Source organism: Nannobrachium achirus (genome assembly GCF_963921795.1).
Source record: "Nannobrachium achirus genome assembly, chromosome: 4".
Classification (NCBI taxonomy): Eukaryota; Metazoa; Chordata; class Actinopteri; order Myctophiformes; family Myctophidae; genus Nannobrachium; species Nannobrachium achirus.
The window spans coordinates 36,387,566-36,406,907 of record NC_137813.1 but is presented as its reverse complement, the minus strand read 5'-3'; the positions used below and the strand labels follow the sequence as shown (position 1 = coordinate 36,406,907).

At 41.1% G+C, this 19,342-nt stretch overlaps 1 protein-coding gene across 1 annotated transcript; it reads right to left on the bottom strand.

The window, feature by feature from the left end:
* Positions 1–8,771: 8,771 nt before the first annotated feature.
* Positions 8,772–19,186, bottom strand: ifi35 (interferon-induced protein 35). Its single transcript, XM_080723600.1, has 10 exons — positions 19,144–19,186; positions 18,809–18,852; positions 17,228–17,305; positions 15,604–15,762; positions 14,597–14,713; positions 13,625–13,772; positions 12,310–12,419; positions 11,339–11,525; positions 10,547–10,656; positions 8,772–9,201 (listed from the first exon to the last, which is right to left on the bottom strand). Exons 2-10 carry the CDS (start codon positions 18,821–18,823, stop codon positions 8,998–9,000), a joined length of 1,128 nt encoding a protein of 375 aa, XP_080579726.1. The 5' UTR covers positions 18,824–18,852; positions 19,144–19,186; the 3' UTR covers positions 8,772–8,997.
* Between the last annotated feature and the right edge of the window lie 156 nt (positions 19,187–19,342).

Here is a 19,342-nt window from a genome sequence, read left to right as displayed (position 1 = left end):
AGAAGCAAGCAAAAACAACTAACCAATCAAAAAGAAAGTAGTTAATCAACAAAATAAAATGTCCTGTAAGGATACTGCACAGGCTTAATGACATGTGATGGATTGGCCTGGTAGTCATGTCCTTTCTACTTTGAATTGACTGATTCAAGGTTCAAGTCTAATGGGTAATATTTAAAAGACTAAAAAGCTGAACAGCTCAATTATGCTGCTTAGAAAATGTCTACACTCCATTCAAAAGTGCATTATTTTTTGTCTCATATCATCGTATGCATTCGTATCTCTGCACATTTACAGCTGCACAAAGTGTTCCTCATAGCTCATTGCACAAACACAGATTAAGCTAGCAAATATGGTCATTTTAGCAAACAAAATGATATAATCCAATCCTAGGACTTGAAGAACTAGCAATACAAAAGCAGTTACTGTACATGTTTGTTTTGTTGGTTAGTGAAGTGCTTTCTACAGGTACTGTTCTTCATGATTTAAACGTTTTAACATGTTTATCTTAAGTGTGCATACTGTACAACAGCAACATCGTTTTTATTTTCTTATGTTACTAATATATGAAAATAATCTCATAGCAATGACGGGTGACGGCCTTAAAAAAAATATTTGAAACGTGAAATTCAACCTTGAATCTAGTACTGATACGGTCTCATAAACGAACTACGGGGTATGTTAGTGTATAGAATATTGCTTTAGGTGTCATGGGTCCATGTCAATGTGACACTAAAGGTGCTTTTTAAAACAGTGTCGTATAGTAGAACTGGGTTTACTGTGACCTGGATGATGTCAGTCAGTCATGTGAATATGTTTGTTTTACTTTAAAAGTTTTAAAAGAGTGGCTTTAAAGTCCTTCTATTTTGACTGTAAAGATGTTACTGCCGACAAAAAAAATAGTTTTGTCAAATGACCGGGATTTTAAAGGTGAGGTCTAGGTAAACCTACAGTATGCACAAATAGTGGGGTAACAATTAGGCTGTGGCCTAGATGTTGTAGATATAGTTACTCTTTAGCAACAAGAAAGAGACCATTTTAGATTTGCTGGCAAACACTGCACTAGTTTGCGTGTTATCGTTAATGTAAACTTTATTGTATCGAAAAATATTTTTTTCTATAAAAAAGAAAAGACAAATTAGGAGGGGATTTTAAATTATGTTTGTCCTTTTGGGTATGGAATTATAACTATTGTCTTCCCAAGTGTTTGCTTTGCTGTATAACCAATGTTTGCTGTATATTATCCAGCTTTATGTCCTTCTCTTCTCTTGCTGCTTTTCTTGCCCTTGAATGTATTCTTAAGGCTAATTTATAATTCATCAGCTGGGTCCTACGACAAAACAACGTTCTTTCAACAACAATCGACACTTTTTTCAGTTGAAAGGATGTTGTTTTTGTCACACAACGCGGTCGTATCTATGGCCAGTAGCATACGACACGGTAATGCAACGAAGTATAAATTTCCCTTTACGTTGTCATGGGAGGTTATACACCTGTCACTCCATATTACCTGTCTCCTCCTCTGTCTAAAGTGCCTAACCTACGTACGTACGTCTGTTACTGTGTTACATTGATCTTTATCCTGCTTTGTTGGTTTGTTTTTAAGTGACTGCACTAGGGGCTATTGCTGGATTCTTTGTTTCTGTTAGTGACGTGAGTTTAGTTTTATTTGTGGGACTTTATTACTTTTAACGTGCTGTTACTTTTATTTGGTTGTGTTTTTACAATAAAGCAGATCTGTGGACAATGTTTGCTGCTTCCTTTTCTTTTAAAATAGTCAGAAGTTTGAGATTATACTTTTATAATAATAATAATAATAAACTTTATTTATAAAGCGCTTTTCAAAACAACGTTACAAAGTGCTTTACAGTAGCAAAAAATACAGTGCATCAAATAAGCAGCAATAAAATCATTACAACAAAAGAATAATAAAAATAACAATAAAAACAATAAACAAGTAATCTAAGGGAAGGCCTTGGTATAGAGGTAGGTTTTCAAAAGGGTTTAAAAAAATGCTATAGAGTTTGCATCCCTCAGTTCCTGGGGTAGGGCATTCCAGAGGCGAGGTGCCTGGGCTGTGAAGGCCCGATCACCCCTGGTGACGAGGTTAGCAGTGTATGGGGTCAGGAGACCCCTATCCGACGACCTAAGAGGACGCACAGGCTCATATGGATTCAGCATGTCTAAAATGTAACTGGGGGCCAAACCTTGCAGGGCTTTAAAAGTTGTAAGTAAAATTTTAAAATCAATTCTAAAACTCACTGGCAGCCAATGCAGGGAGGCCAGGACTGGTGTGATGTGGTCACGCCTCCTGGTGTTGGTGAGTAGTCTAGCTGCTGAATTTTGTATTAGTTGGAGGCGAGAGATGGTCTTTTTGGGGAGTCCGGAATACAGGGAGTTACAATAGTCTAGACGTGAAGTGATGAATGCATTGATTACTTTTTCAAGGTCTGTAAAGGTGAGGAATGACTTAATTCTAGAGATGTTTCTCAACTGGAAGAAGCAGGACTGAACTACTTTGGTCACTTGGCCATCGAAGGACAGTTCGGAATCGAACCACACCCCCAGGTTGCGGGCTGTGTTTTTAACATTGTTTGATAAGCTGCCCAGCTGTGTCTGAATGAGAGAGGTGGAATCTGGTGGGCTGAATAGGAGGATCTCAGATTTTGACTCGTTTAGTTGGAGGAAGTTTTGGGACATCCAGCACTTTATATCTGAAAGGCAGGCAAGGATCCTGGATATATTGCCTGCGTCGTTGTGTTTAAGTGGTATGTATAATTGGGAGTCGTCTGCATAACAGTGGAAATTGATGTTGTGGTTTCTGATAATATGGCCGAGTGGGAGCATGTATATTGAGAAGAGGAGTGGGCCCAGAATTGATCCCTGGGGGACACCACAGGACAGAGGGACCTGAGAAGATGACGCCTCCCCAATCACTACTGAGAAGCTCCTGTCAGTAAGGTAGGAGCGCAGCCAATTTAATGCTGTGCCCCTGACACCCACCCATTTTTCCAAGCGGTCAATTAAAATAGAGTGTTCTATAGTGTCAAAAGCCGAGCTGAGATCTAAAAGTATTAAAATAGAGCAGTCACCAACATCAGCTGCAAGTAAAAGGTCGTTGGTAACTTTTAAAAGGGTTGTTTCTGTGCTGTGGAATGCGCGGAAACCGGATTGGAAGTTCTCAAAAATGCTGTTAAAATTCATAAAAGATATCAGCTGATTGGACACAATCTTTTCTAAAATCTTTGCTAAAAAAGGCAGTTTTGAGATCGGCCTAAAATTACTTAAAATCAGGGGGTCGAGAGAGGGTTTCTTTAGGAGAGGTTGAACTAGAGCAGCTTTAAGGGTGGAGGGAAAATGCCACTGGACAGGGAGCAGTTCACAATGTTTAAATTATTTTATCTAGAGCTGTTGGGGAAAGGGTTAGCTGTTGGGGAAAGCATCTCCTTAAAGGAGTAGTTCACACCCAAAATTACTTTCTTTCTATTAATTACATAAGCCATGGAGACACTTTTTTGTCGCATTCCAAAGACAATTATTTGATTACAATAAATCTTACCCCCATTGATTCCGGATGGGTAAATCAATCAATCAATCAAATTGTTGTCTTAGGAATGCAACAAATACATTTTTATTTTATTTTGTTGAACTTGAGTCTCCATGGCATGAGTAATCAATAGAAAAAAGTTAACTAACTAACTACTCTTTAAGGGATATTTCACTTAAAAAAAAAAAACGTTGGTCATTCTATTGTCTAATCAGGCTTTTATGAACACCGTGGACAGATTATAAGTTGCTTGATTCGATATTAAGATATTTAATGTAAATGTTATCAGGCCCTCCTCCTGCAGGACGCCTCTCCATACACACCCATTGTAATTTCAAACTTCATTTTTCTGGTGACTCATAATACCCTCCTGATACGTGAGCTGGCCGTGTTTTTTCGATAATCTTTTTCATTTATTTGTAATAAGTAATTTTTACATGTAATTTACACAATAATACACGAGGAGTGAGATATTGACACTGTTGTTCTGTGATGGATTGAGCCGTGCCAATTTGATATTATATTTTACAACAGTATCACACAGGCCTTTGCCTCGGTTGAGCGGAGTGAGGTTCATAAGCTTGCGATAATTAGTCAGCTGCCCAATTGTCCCTTGGGTTTATATAAGGTACAATAATCACTGGGGTATCCCAGTAGGATTATCGATTTTTAAAGAGGTCTGCAACAACAGTATGAGATCCAATCTTCAGATTAATGTCCCCGAAATGTATGCAAATTAGGCATTATTAGCGCATAGAATGCCTACATTGCATATTTAAGCTATCAGTTATTCTTACCTTATTCACCTGCCATGTCTCACCTTAAAGCAAGGCAGGGAAGTCTATCTGGAGGTCCATATTTGGGCAACGTTCTCCCCAAAACCTCCTCCGTAAACTCCAACTGGTCCAGAACTTTGCTGCCTGTATCATTACCAGAAACCCTGCCATCAATCACATCACCCCTGTTTTACACCAACTCCATTGGCTTCCAATCAAACAATGCATTAACTATAAAATTCTCCTCCATACCTTCAAAGCCATCCATAACCTCGCCCCTCCATACCTGTCTGACCTCATCGATATCCACATCCCCTCCCGGTCTCTCAGGTCTGCCTCCTCCATCGAACTGACCCCCCCCTGACAAACCTTCAGCCCGTGTCTCCACCATGGAGTTACGAGCCTTCAGTCGTTCTGCCCCTCGCCTCTGGAACTCCCACCCCCCTGCCATCAGAAACTGTAATTCAATCACCACATTTCAAACCCATCTCAAAACCCACCTGTTTAGACAGGCATATGACTCTGCTCTGCTGCAAACTATTTTGCTTGTTTTTAAACTGTGATTTCTTGTATTAACTGTTGTTTTTAAATTGATGTTCGGCGACCTTGAGTGCCCTGAAAGGCGCCTTATAAATAAAATGTATTATTATTATAACGGTTTGTGCCACTGAGTTACGTCACACACACAGGTCTATATCACGATGTCCAACAGCATAACACTCAAATCAGTTATGTGTTATATGACATCATAGCACTGATGTAATAAACTGCCTCCCAAGTACTCTTATAAGGCGTTCTGACATCAAAGTAAACACATGGTACCTGATGAAAGCCGGGTACTACATTGGTTATGGACAATCTGAATTTCTCTGAAGAGGGAAATTGAGCAACAACTAGTGTTACTTGGGTACAAGAATATACCAAGGCACCTATTGGGTGAAATTAAACAAGATCTTGATGGAATGACTCAACACGTAAAATCAAACATGCAGGCCTCATCCATTGAGCTTAACACCGGATCAGACCCTGGTGATGGGTATTTATTGCATTCTAGTAAGCCAGGCCATATTAAAAGACAAGTGGCGCCCAAGTATACTCTGTCCTCAACAGATCCTACCAGGCTAGAGGTGTTGCCCAGCCAAACAGAGTTAATAGACACCCGATACGCCTTCAGCCAGACATCCATTCCAGACAGACACAGCACATGCACACAGGAGGAGGAACTTCATGAACACAAAAGTAAACATAATGGAAAACTCCTAGTCTGTGATGAATTGGTACAAAACAAATTGCATGCAGTAAACGGTCAGGACGATTATCTAGATGGCCCACACATGTCTGCCCAGGAGAACTCTGAACCAGAGAATGAACTCAGTAGTAGTAGTTTCTCTGAGACTGATGGACTCTCTCTGAGCACATTCGAATCCGACCCCAGGAGCATGACTCAAAGTGAGAATGACTTCAGGCCCAGACCCAAGTCCTTCATCATTTCAGCACGGGGTCATCCTCATACGAACAACCTGAAGAAGGATGACCCTGTCGCAAAGTATTTTCAATATAGGAAATACTGGGAAATGTTCCCACGTCCTGGAGAATGGGATCGGACTGAACTACGCAGGGAGATCGCGGAAAGACTTGCATACCGGGGTCCACCGCCTAGACCTCAACGAGTATTAGAGCCCAATAACTATGTTGTACCAACATTGAAGAAACGCTTGGCCCTGCGTTGGGCTATCAGATGTGATTTGGCCAACTTCCTAGTACCACTATCCAGCCTAAGTTATCTATTTTATTAGGCCTTATTCTGTCCATGGTCTTTAGACTTTTAAAATTATTTTTTTATTTAAACACATCCCTGGATAATATTTCGTGTTCAAAATACAAAAAATCACACCCAATGTGAAGTGAGTGGTGGTCGTGCTTGCATAACGTCTTCAAAAGGCTAGGATGTACAGGGTATGCTACACACACACGTTTTGCTATGGCAAAAATGCTGAGGAAAAAGGCTACAGACACACGCACAGCCACACATAGGAGCGGTCTACCACCACTCAAAAAAAAAAAAGAAGCAAACTAGAAACCCCCAACTCAGCAACAAAAGTTGCTTGTCCAGTTCCTTGTCCATTCACGGAAAGGCAGCCAGTCAACATCCATTCAATAGAGTGACACTCACTCAATGGGATGCACATTTCTGCTTATTTGAAAGTGAAATATCCCTTACATATAATTGCCCCCTATAACTAAACTAAAACACTGTAAATATCCTACATATAAACAAGGAAACCTCTGTCCATCAGTAAGTCAGTCACACACTCTCGTTCTCATTGTGTGTTTAACAATTGATCTGAACTTGCCAAGGGTACAGTATAACAGCTTGTTTTTCACTTTACCAAAATCTAAATAGCTTATTAGCGTTTTTTAGTGTTCAGGGTGTTGTCATTGTTACAGCCCGCAGGCTATGGTACCCAGTACCACTGGTTACACTTGACACACACACACACACACACACACACACACACACACATACAACAGACCTTCCAGCGCTTTAAGTTTAAGTTCAGAAATGAGGCAATCTCTCTCTGAATGAGAGGTCTCTGTGTGTGTGTGTGTGTGTGTGTGTGTGTGTGCCTTAAAAATGCATGGTAGTGGAATTTCTAGTGGAAAGTAGTGGAAAGTAAAAAAGTTAAATCCCCGATATAGCGCATAACCCAAAGTCTGCTAACATTATTCCCTGGGTATAGACTAGTTTTGTTTATTTTACAAATAGTTTATCTTCAACTAAAGGGTTGATGATGTCATTTTGAGTTGTCCAGCCCTATGGAATGTATGGAATGCATGCAAATAAAACCATTTAAAATATTGTTTTGATGCTCACATCAACCTTAAGAAGTTGAAGTTATGTTGTTTTTTATTTACCCTAATGTTTAAAATAGTTCACCCCAAAATGCCTTTTTTTCTATCGATTACTCACCCCATGTGGACTTGAGTTCAATAATATTGTTTTCCTAAGCCAATAATTTGAGGAGACTCTTTGTAGACCTAAATGCATTTGGGTATCCATCTGGAATCAATGGGGGCCCATTTATTAGAATTAAATTATTGCCTTAGGAATGCAAAGAAAGTTTGAAATGTAAAGATACAAAATGGACAATGAACAACCCTGTTGCATGTAATTTACACAATAATACATGAGGACTGAGATATTGACAATTTCATGGTATTATATTTTACAACAGTTTAACACCCAGCCCTTATTTGCCTCGGTTGAACGGAGTGATAAAATGACTGAGAGGTTCATAAGCTTTCGATGATTAGTCAGCTGTCCAAATTTCCCTTGGGCTTATATAAGGCACAATAACATAGCCCTGTTGGGAAATCTCAGTAGGATTATAGATTTTTAAAGTATGTCCATTCAAAAAAATATATACGTATACAATCAAGATTTTTCACATTTATTTTTAATTTCCGAAAAAGGAAAAGAGAAACTCACCATTGGCTATTAACAATAATTAGCCAACAACTTTTCACTCAAATGACAGTGAATACACTGAATAATACCCATCTTTGGTTGGCCCCAAATCACTCACACATCCATCCATCTTTAACAGATGTGACTGTTGTAATTAAACAATAAGGCAGGGGTCTTCAATAAGGCAGGGGTCTTCAATAAGGTAGGGGTCTTCAATGTTTTCAGGCCAAGGACCCCTTAGCTGAGAGAGAGTTGAAGCAGGGACCCCCACTACATATTGTATAGAATTGTGTCGCAGATTAAAGATGTTCATAGATTTCTTAGACAGATTAGACTTGTTTGACAGCACTGTCATCATGTTGGAGTAATGTGTATTTTCAGACATTTAACCACTTTAACCGTGAAATACTTTAGTCTGCCCTTCTTTTCCCTCTACAAAACTATTTACCAAAAATAGCCGATCTACAAGCTTAAAATGCCTCGAGGCATTGTAAGCTTGTAGATCTGCTATTTTTGGCTATGCTGCTATGTTCCACTCAGAATAGTTATATATATATTGTTCAAGTGGTTAATGTAAAAAAAAAAAAAAAAAAAACATGATCCTATCACACAAAGATTTGGAGGACCCCCTGTAGTAACTCTGAGGAGGACCCCCTAGGGGTCCCGGATCCCCTGTTGAAGACCCCCGAATTAAACAATATAAGGCACGTATCCAACACAAACACAAAGCGATGCCACAGTGCATCATCGCTGTTGCTCTACACCAGGGTTCTCCAATTAGTTCTCCCCAAGGGCCGAATTATGTCTAGGGTACCAAACCGAGGGCCACGACAGTTCAGATATTGTCGTTGTCGGGTGAAAATCGAGTATGTCCAAAACCGTTCGTTTTGCATTTATCAGTTTAAAAATGATTTAAACTAGTGAAAACAGCCGATCTACAAGCACACAACGCCTCGCACCGCGAGGCGTTGTGTGCTTGTAGATCTGCTGTTTCCACTACTATTGTGCAACAGTCTTGTATGATGAAGCAGGGCTTTACTTTGCGAGAAAAAAAAAGTACAAATTTGGAGATACGAGGTTTCCACCCGACAACGACGATATACTACTGTTGTTGCTGCTCACCATTATTACTGGGGTTGGTGGGGGCCAGACAGTAGCCCCCTGCGGGCCGCAAATGGCCCGCGGGCCTCCTATTGGGGAACCCTGCTCTACACATTCGGGCAATCCGATTCCTCATGGAAAAGAGCAAAGGCGTGCTGACCCAGGGGATTGTAGAGGATGGCGTCCACCTCCCCTCCACCGTTACTGGGCTTCTGGAAGTGGATCTCCAGCAAGTCCTGCAGGTTCTCCTGCTCCATGACGGCCGGGACGCCCGTCAGCAGCACAGTACGAGCACACACTGTCTGCTCATTCTGGTAGGGAAGCCACACAGAACCACACATCAAAGGACAACTTATAAGACAATAATATTGCATATATTTTACTTCAAGGGTCTTCAATGTTTTCAGGCCAAGTACCCCTTAGTTGAGAGAGAGAGAGAGAGAGAGAGAGAGAGACAGAGAGAGAGAGAGATGAAGCAGGGACCCCCGCCACAACCTTTTCATATTTTGGATTCATGTCAATTTGTGTTTTCATATATTTAACCACTTGAACCGTCAATACTTAATAAACTCTGTACTTGGTCTGCTCTTTTTCCCCTCTACACCAAAGCTCTTTGCCGAAAATAGCCGATCTACAAGCTCACAACGCCTCGCGCTTCGAGGTGTTGAGAGATTGTAGATCTGCTATTTTTGGCTAAAGTTCTCTGAATATGGACACTAGGGTTCAAGTGGTTAGTTAATATAGAAAATCAAACCTCGGTTCGAAGTGAAGCGGTGAACTTTTATTCTATGTGTTCTAGAGTTATGATCTATACATTCTTTATATTCTGAATGAATTAATGATTTTATCTGGAGGGCCGAATTGTCATGTGAAGCTTGACCAATCCTCAAAGTATCCAATCATCAGACCGGGACGGACACTACACACATACGTACTTACGGACGGACACTACACACATACGGACGGACGGACGGACGGACGGACGGACGGACGGACGGACGGACGGGACAGGACAGATAAAATCTGTTCATTCTGGACTGATATGACCATATATGGACATGGGACACACATTTCTTTTTTGAAAAACCCTATTCATTCTGGACTGATATTCTGGACGTACGGGACAGATAAAACCTGTTCATTCTGGACTGGAATGACCATATATGGACATGAGGTGACAGACATTTTGTTTTTGATAAAACCTGTTCATTCTGGACTGAAATGACCATATATGGGCGTGGGACACACAAAGCCACTCATTGGAAGCGGCTGTCACCGCTTCAAAAAGAAAAACACTTTTCTATCACTCAAAGATTTGGAGGACCCCCTGTAGTAACTCTGAGGACCGCCTAGGGGTCCCGGACCCCCTGTTGAAGACCCCTGTTATACTTTATTTACAAAGCACATATACATAAGTAACCCAAGGACGCTACAATAAACACATTTTACAAGTGCCAGAAAAGCCCTCTTAGAAAAAAAGCCAAAACACATAACTAATAATACATTCATAGAGCCTAAACAAAACTCGGCACAAGTACTCAGTTACTCAGTTAACTCTCCAAACAGATGAGTTTGTACAGATGTGGACACTTTTACACACTTCTTAATTCTGCTTTAGTACATCTAGAACGGACATATTTTAAATAAACTGTTTACCTTTAACTTTGTGATTTCTCCATTCAAGAAAGGAGTCACCTTCACTCTGTGCCTCTTCCCCTTGTCAAACTCCACTTCATGGTACTGCTTATCAGCTAACGTTTTGGCAACTGTTGGGAAAGATCATACAGAATTAAACACAAATTAATTGTCCTTAAAGGACGACTTTGCCACTTTTCAACCCATCTTCATGTAATTGGTCCTCACTAATGTTCATGATAAAATAGCACAATGTTTTTCTACTCTCCTCGTCTGTGTCTCATAGGAGGGCTGTGGGAAACCCGTCTGCCAGTGACATCATCGATGGGGAATCCAAGCTAATAGAAACTGTGGGCTTTATATTCCTGAAGTTACTATGTTAATAGTGGAAGCCATTGTTCTTGTCATAATAACAATCTAAATAATATATTTAAAAAATCTTGTAAAAAAGAAAAAAAAAGAAAAAAAAAAATCTGCCTAAAGATGATGTCACTAGCAGACATGTTTCTGAACTGCCAACAGCCCTCCTAAGAGACTTGGACAGAGTAGAAAAACATTTGCTTTAAGGGGGATGCTGATATTTCCGATCCAATTGTCCAAAATGGAATCTAGTTCTATAGTAATGGTTGGTCAAGTTTTGTGAAAAGAATGATCAGTTTAATTCAACTTATAACACATCAAAATTAAACTTTAGTTGAGACAGGTTTCATACAGCAAAATGAGATTTGCTCTAAATCGAGTAAAACTGCACAGATAAAAAGTAAGTAATGTGTAAGTAATTATTAAGGTATGGGAGAATCAGAAGTGGCTCACTATTTTTCTCAACAAAAGTGATGACCACATTGCCAGAGTCATCCTGCATGTCACAGTCCTCCACCTCTCCTCCACCGTTGCGACCCTTCGCGAAGTGGATCTCCAGCTTGTCCAGCAGAATATCACTGCTCGTCTCCTTGGGCAGATTGGAGACCAGGATACGCTGAGGACAGACCTGAGTGTCCATCTGAGAGAAATGGACACATAACCTCGTGGTCGGGTGGAAACCTTGTATCTCCAAGTTTCAAATGTGCACATTCTTTCACAAATTAAAGCCCTGCTTCATCATGCAAGGCCGTCGCACAAAAGTAGCGAAAACAGCAGATCTACAAGCACACAACGCCTCGTGGTGCGAGGCGTTGGCGTTGTGTGCTTGTAGATCGTCTGTTTTCGCTGCTTTCACTAGTTTAAATTATTTTTAAAATGATAAATGCAAAACCAACGGTTTTGGACATACAAGGTTTTCACCCCACAACGACGATAAAATACAGTACCAGGAATACCAAGGTCAATACGCACTGGAATCTATGTTGACTTCAAGCTAAAATGTATTTCTCACAGAACCTTTTCCTTCGCCTTCTAAATCAGGGGTCTTCAACAGGTGGTCCGGGACCCCTAGGGAGTCCTCAGAGTTACTACAGGGGGTCCTCCAAATCTTCCAATCCTTTTTATATTAACCACTTGAACCCTAGTGTCCATATTCAAAGAGGTTTGGTGTAGAGGGGAAAAAGAGCAGACTAAGTACAGAGTAAAAGGTCAAGTTTAATAAGTATTGACGGTTCAAGTGGTTAAATATCTGAAAACACAAATTGACAGGAATCCAAAATACACTGACGATTGTGCCGCCAAACGATGAAAGTATATGTATCTATGGGTTGTGGGTGTCCCTGCTTCATCTCTCTCTCTCAGCTAAGGGGTCCTTGGCCTGAAAACGTTGAAGACCCATGTTCTAAATGAATACAGTACTGTACCTCAACAATGCGGGGCACCATCAACTGAATTGGTTTGGCTTCCAAAGTGATAGCACACTCTTTTTCCAGGTCCACCGTGTGATTCTTCATGTCTAAGATCTTCTGGGCCACTGATCACAAAACATGAGTCATTCAGTGAGTACACATAACCACATGCAAAATAAAACAGTCACTCCCATCAAAGATGCATGAACTCAAAAGATTCCAACAGAAATTACGATTGGGCTGCCAACAGTGTAAGTGTTTTTGATTTAGACTATAGAATGTAAAAGCATTTAACATTTTTAACGTTTTTAAATAGCTGAGTGACAGGTGTTTTCTTCAGAAAATGCACAACTGATTAAGTATGAAAGGTAATAGAACTGATGCCTGTTACGTGTACATTTATGGCGGATTCACACTGCAGTCCGATTGATTTGAACTGTTTCCTGAAAACAGTTGCCTGGTCCCCACTGACAGGCATTCACATTGGCCAAGATTCTTCCGTGCCTGGACTCCCTGGAGTACTCTTCATTCAACTGTAATGGTATTCATGTGCCTCCCGGGGGCACTGTTGACTATGGGGCTTTGGGAGATATACAATCTGAGTTCCCAGAGGTTCTTTTTTTCGCCACTAGGGGGGCGAGAAGAACCTCTGGGCCAAAACTATGATATTCCTGGGCAGGAAGTTGTCCCAGGCTCAGAATCTGAGCTGAGACAATACAGGAAGTAGAGCCCTGTGCAAACCTTCAAAACATCCAGAACAGAAACCAACCAAAAACACTACAACAATCTGCAGCCCATGTTTCAAGGTGAATCCTACCAGAAGGAGATATATAATGTCATGTCACAAAAGAAGCGTCTCTTGTCAGAGTTTAGAGTGAATAATAAAGTTTGACTGTGTTCCTGAAGTTATAATATAAGTTATAATGAGTTGTAATAATAACAACAATACACAGCCAAAGCAGTGTGTGCTGACTGTCTTTGAAACATCACAATGTAACATCGTCTGTAATCATCGTATAACAATAACGTCACTGGCGCATCCTTGGTATCTTAATAGTGACGTCACGGACCAATCCTTGTTATTTTGTATCCTTGCCGGAGCTCAAGCCTGGCTATGCGAGGCTAGCCGGAGCTTTGCCACAGTGCGTTGATCCGCTTCTTAGGACAGCATGCTTCACACTATCAAAACATCTGCCAAGTACGCTCTCGAGACCGCAGTGTGAATCCGCAGATTAGGCATCTGCCCATGTTACCTTTGCATAGACAAGTCCAGATAAACCCTGCTATTTGTTAACATATAGAAAATATCACATTCAAATCACAACCTCACCTATTTCCTCCTCAAAAGTAATCAGTGCAGTCCCCCCCTCCATTGGATAGACTATATGAGCCTTCATGTGAAATGTCTGTGTACTGGTTGCATCCCCAGTCTCTCCAGTGAAGACAACCCTCTTTTCAGGCACATCAGCTGTGGACAACTATGATCAGACAGAATAAAAACTGTGTCAATGGATTAGCCACAGAAGCACCCATGAAAAAGAAAGGCACAATGTATAGCAAGTGGTGATATCGAATCCTTACACAGTAAACATCCTGAAGAGTTAAATTGACACTGAGGAGTGTATAAGTGTATTTGAGGTGTGTCATCAGTGGTTCTCAAACTGGGATCCAGGGGTCCCTGAGGGGGTTTCAGGGGGACCCTACACTATTAGATAATATAGCATCGAAATCAGTTTAAATTAAACCCGTTAGCCCCAATATGCATCGGTCATTTTAAAAAACATTTACGTCCATTGACGCATTCGACGCGTTGTACAGTAAACTGTATTAATCTGTAGCTACTGTACAAAACTTCTGCGGTGACCAAAACACTCCATTTCCCGAAATGCAGCGCGAGATCACGTGACCGGGAGGTCTGTCTCCCTCATTCACATCAATGTAACACTGCCGCACAAATGTGATTTTTCTTCATTCACATCAATGTAACACTGCCGCACAAATGTGATTTTTTCCCCTAATCTAACGTTTAAATCACCTTCATGTTTAAAACGCTGCCTTCTCTACCGACCGTTACAAAGGCACTGATGTCCGCGATTGTTAGAAAACTGTCCTGACTGAAAGAAAATACTATCGTGAAAATAAACAGGACATACTCAGATTACATTTACTCTGGTTACTTTTTTGCCAGGCCTTCAAAAGAAGCTAAAATGGTTGGTTGCCATGGTCACCTGCCGATTACATGTTGAATAATCCTGGGCACCCTTCACCCTATGTGTTAACATAGGTTGCGAACAAGTCTTACTTCAGTCTGTTGTTTAAGACTACTATTATTTGCCTCCGTCTCATCCAGGGCAGCCTCCGTCACCTTGAGCTGATTCCTCAGCTGGCTTTCCTCTCGCTGTAGGTTGTGTAGCTTCTCCTAATGGGAGAAAAAACTTTGGATTTATTGATGTACCGAAAATTCGGCCACCGAAACTATTCGGCCGAAAATGGTTAAAAATGCATGGCGGGGAAAAGAGTATCCACGAGTTTCCTACGCCCCATAGTGCATCGCGCAAACGTTTGCATCGATCTTCCGGCGCCGATTTACAAGCTCTCAACGGGTTGCATCTGCGACGCGACGTGAGCTTGTATGTCTGCTGTTAAACCCGGAAGTTTGGTCCGGATAGTCTCCAGTAAACTCCCGCGGAAACTTGTGGATAGAGCAGCTCCAAGAATCTGCAAAGCACTGTGAGTAAAAGTATAGAGCAGCTCCACACAGACACACGCTGCCTCTGAACTGTTGAATGGAGAAGTAGTACAGACACACGATCAGTGTTGCCACAGAAGTAGCTCTCCCAGAAGTAGCTAGAAGTCGCTAGGGGTACACAAAGGCGCGCGCACGTGAACAGATGAAGGCGCGCGTTTTTAGGGTAATAATTTGTTTTTGATTGTGTGTGTGTGTGTGTGTGCGTGCGCGAGTGTGTGTTCAAACCCACCAGAGTGTTAGAAAACAGTGGTGTGTGAACAGCGCTTGAAAGAAACTCAACAGGATTTTTTATTTCAAAACGATTTTCTTAAATTTGTAATAATTTATACATTAAAAAAACTAAAAAACAAATCGAAGATATTCCATAAATAAAACAATAATAATTAAGAAGTAGTGAAAATAGACTATGTACATGCGCAGAATGTGGTGCGTTGTGAGCTTGTAGATCTGCTATTCTGCCTAGTTTGGGTCCCAGGCAAAAAGTCTAATCTCTCTTTTGGGTCTTGACCTGAAACGTTTGGGAACCACTGCTTTAAATGACAGTAATAAATGTACCTTACCTTCTGGAGATCAATGTCCTTGCTGTGGGTACACTGGTCTTCTTCCAGAGACCTGATCAGTTTTTGAGAGCGCTGCCTGAACTGCTCTGCCATTTCCTTTTGGCCATCCCTGGAATCAGAGAGCTCCTTCTGCTCCTGAAGGAGCTGCTCATATTGCATCTGTCACAAGGGGCGGGGGGGAGGGGGGGGGGGGGGGGGTAAATGGTAAATGGTAAATGGTGCATTTATATAGCGCTTTTAATCCAAAGAGCTTTACATAGATTGTGCATTACATTCACCCATTCACACACACATTCATACACCGGTGGCGGAGGAAACCATGCAAGGCACCAACCTACTCACCGGAGGCAATTAGGGGTTCAGTGTCTTGCCCAAGGACCCTTCGACATTAACTCAGGGGGAGCCCGGATTCGAACTGGGAACCCTACAGGATTTATACCCTTCGTGCTCTAATACCAGTTTCTCTACCCCTAAGCTATGCCACCCCCGGGGGGGGGGGGGGGGGGGGGGGTGGGACTGAGTTACTAGGGCCCAAGGTGGTGGGGCCTTCATTATTTTATACTTAGCTATTGAAAAATAGCAGACATACAAGCTCACAGTGCCGCGCTGCGAGCTTGTAGATGTGCAATTTTTGAAAAGTCGTACAAATGTGTGCAAATCTTTGAATATATGTATTTATTTAAGCGAAAATTTGTAACTGAAAATGTTGATTCTGGGGGGTCCCTGGAACTAAATATTTTGAGTTGGGGTCTGTGGCCAAAAACATATCATTTTGGGGGTCCTTCACATGAAAAGGTTTGAGCACCACTGACATCTATACTATAATTTTGCGAATGTCAGTCTGAGTGAGTGTCTGTCTGTCTGTCTGAGTGTCTGTCTGTCTGTCTGTCTGAGTGTCTGTCTGTCTGTCTGAGTGTCTGTCACAGCGTTTCTCCTCAGTGGCTGGAGCCGGCTTTCAGATGTTGTCATGTAGATCGGTACACAGTATCTCTGTAGCCTTTAAACGAAACGGGTATTTCTTACATTGATGCTCCTACATATTATCATGCAAGCACCAGAAAGTTACTTTCCATCCCTCATATACTGTGTGCACAGTGCACACCCCATAACCCACACACTGCACATCATTTCGGAGCTCATATCTTTGAACGGCTAAGGACTAGTAGAAACAGGTTTTTCAAAAGACAAATGTTCGCAATAAAAAAAATAAAAAAAAAAGCAAATCAACAAGCTCACAGCACGGCAATCAGTGCCACAATGTGAGCTTGTATGTCTGCTATTTTTCAATAGTTAAAGCACATCTGCTATTTTTCAATAGTTAAAGCACAGAATAATGCATATTAATGCATTCCCAGTCTAAATGGGTTAAACCCCCTCTCCCAATGAAGAACATTCATGGGGGGAACGCAGTGAATCCTTGTACCCAGGGCCCAGAATTTGGTGCGACACCTCTGTCTGTGGACAGAGTATGCAATGAATCCTTGTATTTTACAATGCAGTGATCATAACCAATCACCAGCTCTGGGTAAAGAACTGATAAAAAAATAAAAAATAAAATCAATAGAAATGCAGTCATACTACATCATTCTCACAATAATTGTTATTGTAATGTTTTATAATGCACCTTGTAATTGCTGATTGCCTTTTTGATTCCCTCCAAGGACTCCATGGGCTGCCCGCTTTCTACCACAAGTGAAAAATCCTGGAGGGGAGGGGAGGGGAGAGGGGGACAATCACACATTTGTCACTTTCACAATTAACACCCAAGTGTAATGATAGGGTTGACCTTACTTCAACTATCTAGTTGAAATCTGTTATGTTCTTTGTGGGTCCAGAATAAACCTCTGCAAAGGACCTGCTTATTATTATGCTAGAGTGGGATGGCTCAGCAACTTAATGGGCCAGGCTGGTCTTCAAGATACGTGAGAAAACAGGAAAAACAGGGATACACATGTACCTGTCAGACTACTTCAATTCAGTAAAGTAAAAGACACAACGCCAGAAGGAGCCCCAGGCCAGTGCCCCACTGATCTTACTGTCACTGAACTGAACCCAGTTTCAGCACAAAAATGAGGTCAGAACCGGCTGTGGTAGGACGCTCTTGTGCTAGAACGTGGAACCTCCTTCAAAACCATTCTAAAAGAGCACCTTCAGGTGGCTGCAAATAGTAACTGGCCCCTGTAAAAAGTAAAAAGTCTAAACTTCACAGGAAACGACCCCCGCCCAACTGTTTACTGTACATATCTTTCTTTCTTATTACTACTTGTATGATGTTGCATATTACTGTATATTATTGTGAATACAGAAGAGTCACAGGAAATAAACGGGAGTCGCTCTCCATTCCGACATGTCGCCACTCCAAAATTGACTTCTAATTGTCGGAGTGGCGACACTCCCATAGGGGTTAAGTTTAGGGTTAGGGTTAGAGAACTCGCCTGGGCTGATGGTTTATGCCTTTTGATTGATTGAGGTATTTATTAGAGATTTTGGATAGGAAAAGGTACAGTTCACTGATACAAAGTCAACTAAAAGGAAACTTGGGTAAGGCAAGGCTTATTTGTTATTTTCCATTGAGATCCTTAATACCCTTATATAACTCTGTAAACTATGCCTAAACGGTTAAACCTAACCTTAAAAAGGATATGCGTAATCCTAAAGTTATTCTTATAACCTTATTCTCAGTAAAAAGAAATCTTGGCGTGTTTCTTTCCAGCGACTCTACAGGTTACCTATTATTATTTATCTTTCAATACAGAGGACCTTAATAATTTAGAAACAATCCCTGAGGGCTTATTTGGGTTGTCCTTTTAGCATTATTATTTTTTTCATAATCTGTACCACCATGTCTTTTTTGCAAACTGTTTATTCAATCAATCAATGTAAGACAGGGGTAGGCAACCTTAGGCAGGTGCCAAGTCTGCCAACATTGGCACAGGGGGGGGGGGTGATCACTGGCACACTCACCAAGTGTGAGAATATATATTTGAATATCTAGATCTATCTACAAATTACATCCTTCACATATTATACATTCATTCAAACTCCTAACTCTGACTGGGGAGGGAGTCTATTGTCATTACATCCTGAAAATATTTCTAAAGAAGAAACATAACAAAATAAAGGTTGTTATGTATAGCCTATGATGCCATGGACAATAAAAATATATTGGAAACATTTAAGATTTGTCCAATGTCCACCACCTCACCTCATCTGAAGACATGATGGTACAGTGTTGACATTTGACACCATCTGAAAGTATAAAAAGATGATGAATCAATATAACCAACCAACCACTAAGGTCTAATTACAAGCAACGTTGGTCAGAATCCAATAAGTAACGAATAACATAAACAGCTAAAGCTCCCAACCTTTAACTCTTGTGTAGGACTCGTACTTAAACTCAAGCTATAATAGTCCTCAACTCAACACAACATGTAGTTTAACCGAGCGTTCAATTATTCGTTTAACAAGTTAAATCCAATTGTCAAAAAGTATTTGACTAGGGTAATAATTAGGAAGGTAATACGGTCTCAAACTCACCAGTTGTGTGTCTACTGTCGATGTGTAGTTCTGGTCTGCTTAATCCGTTTCGGTTTCTATTTCTCTTTTGCCACAGGATGGCTTTAATACAAACGTTTCTCCACTGGAGGGCGTTCTGAGTCTGTCACTGGTTGAGCCGGTTGGACCTGCAACTAGAATGGGGCACTGGAACCACAGACATTGATGAACAGCTGGCACA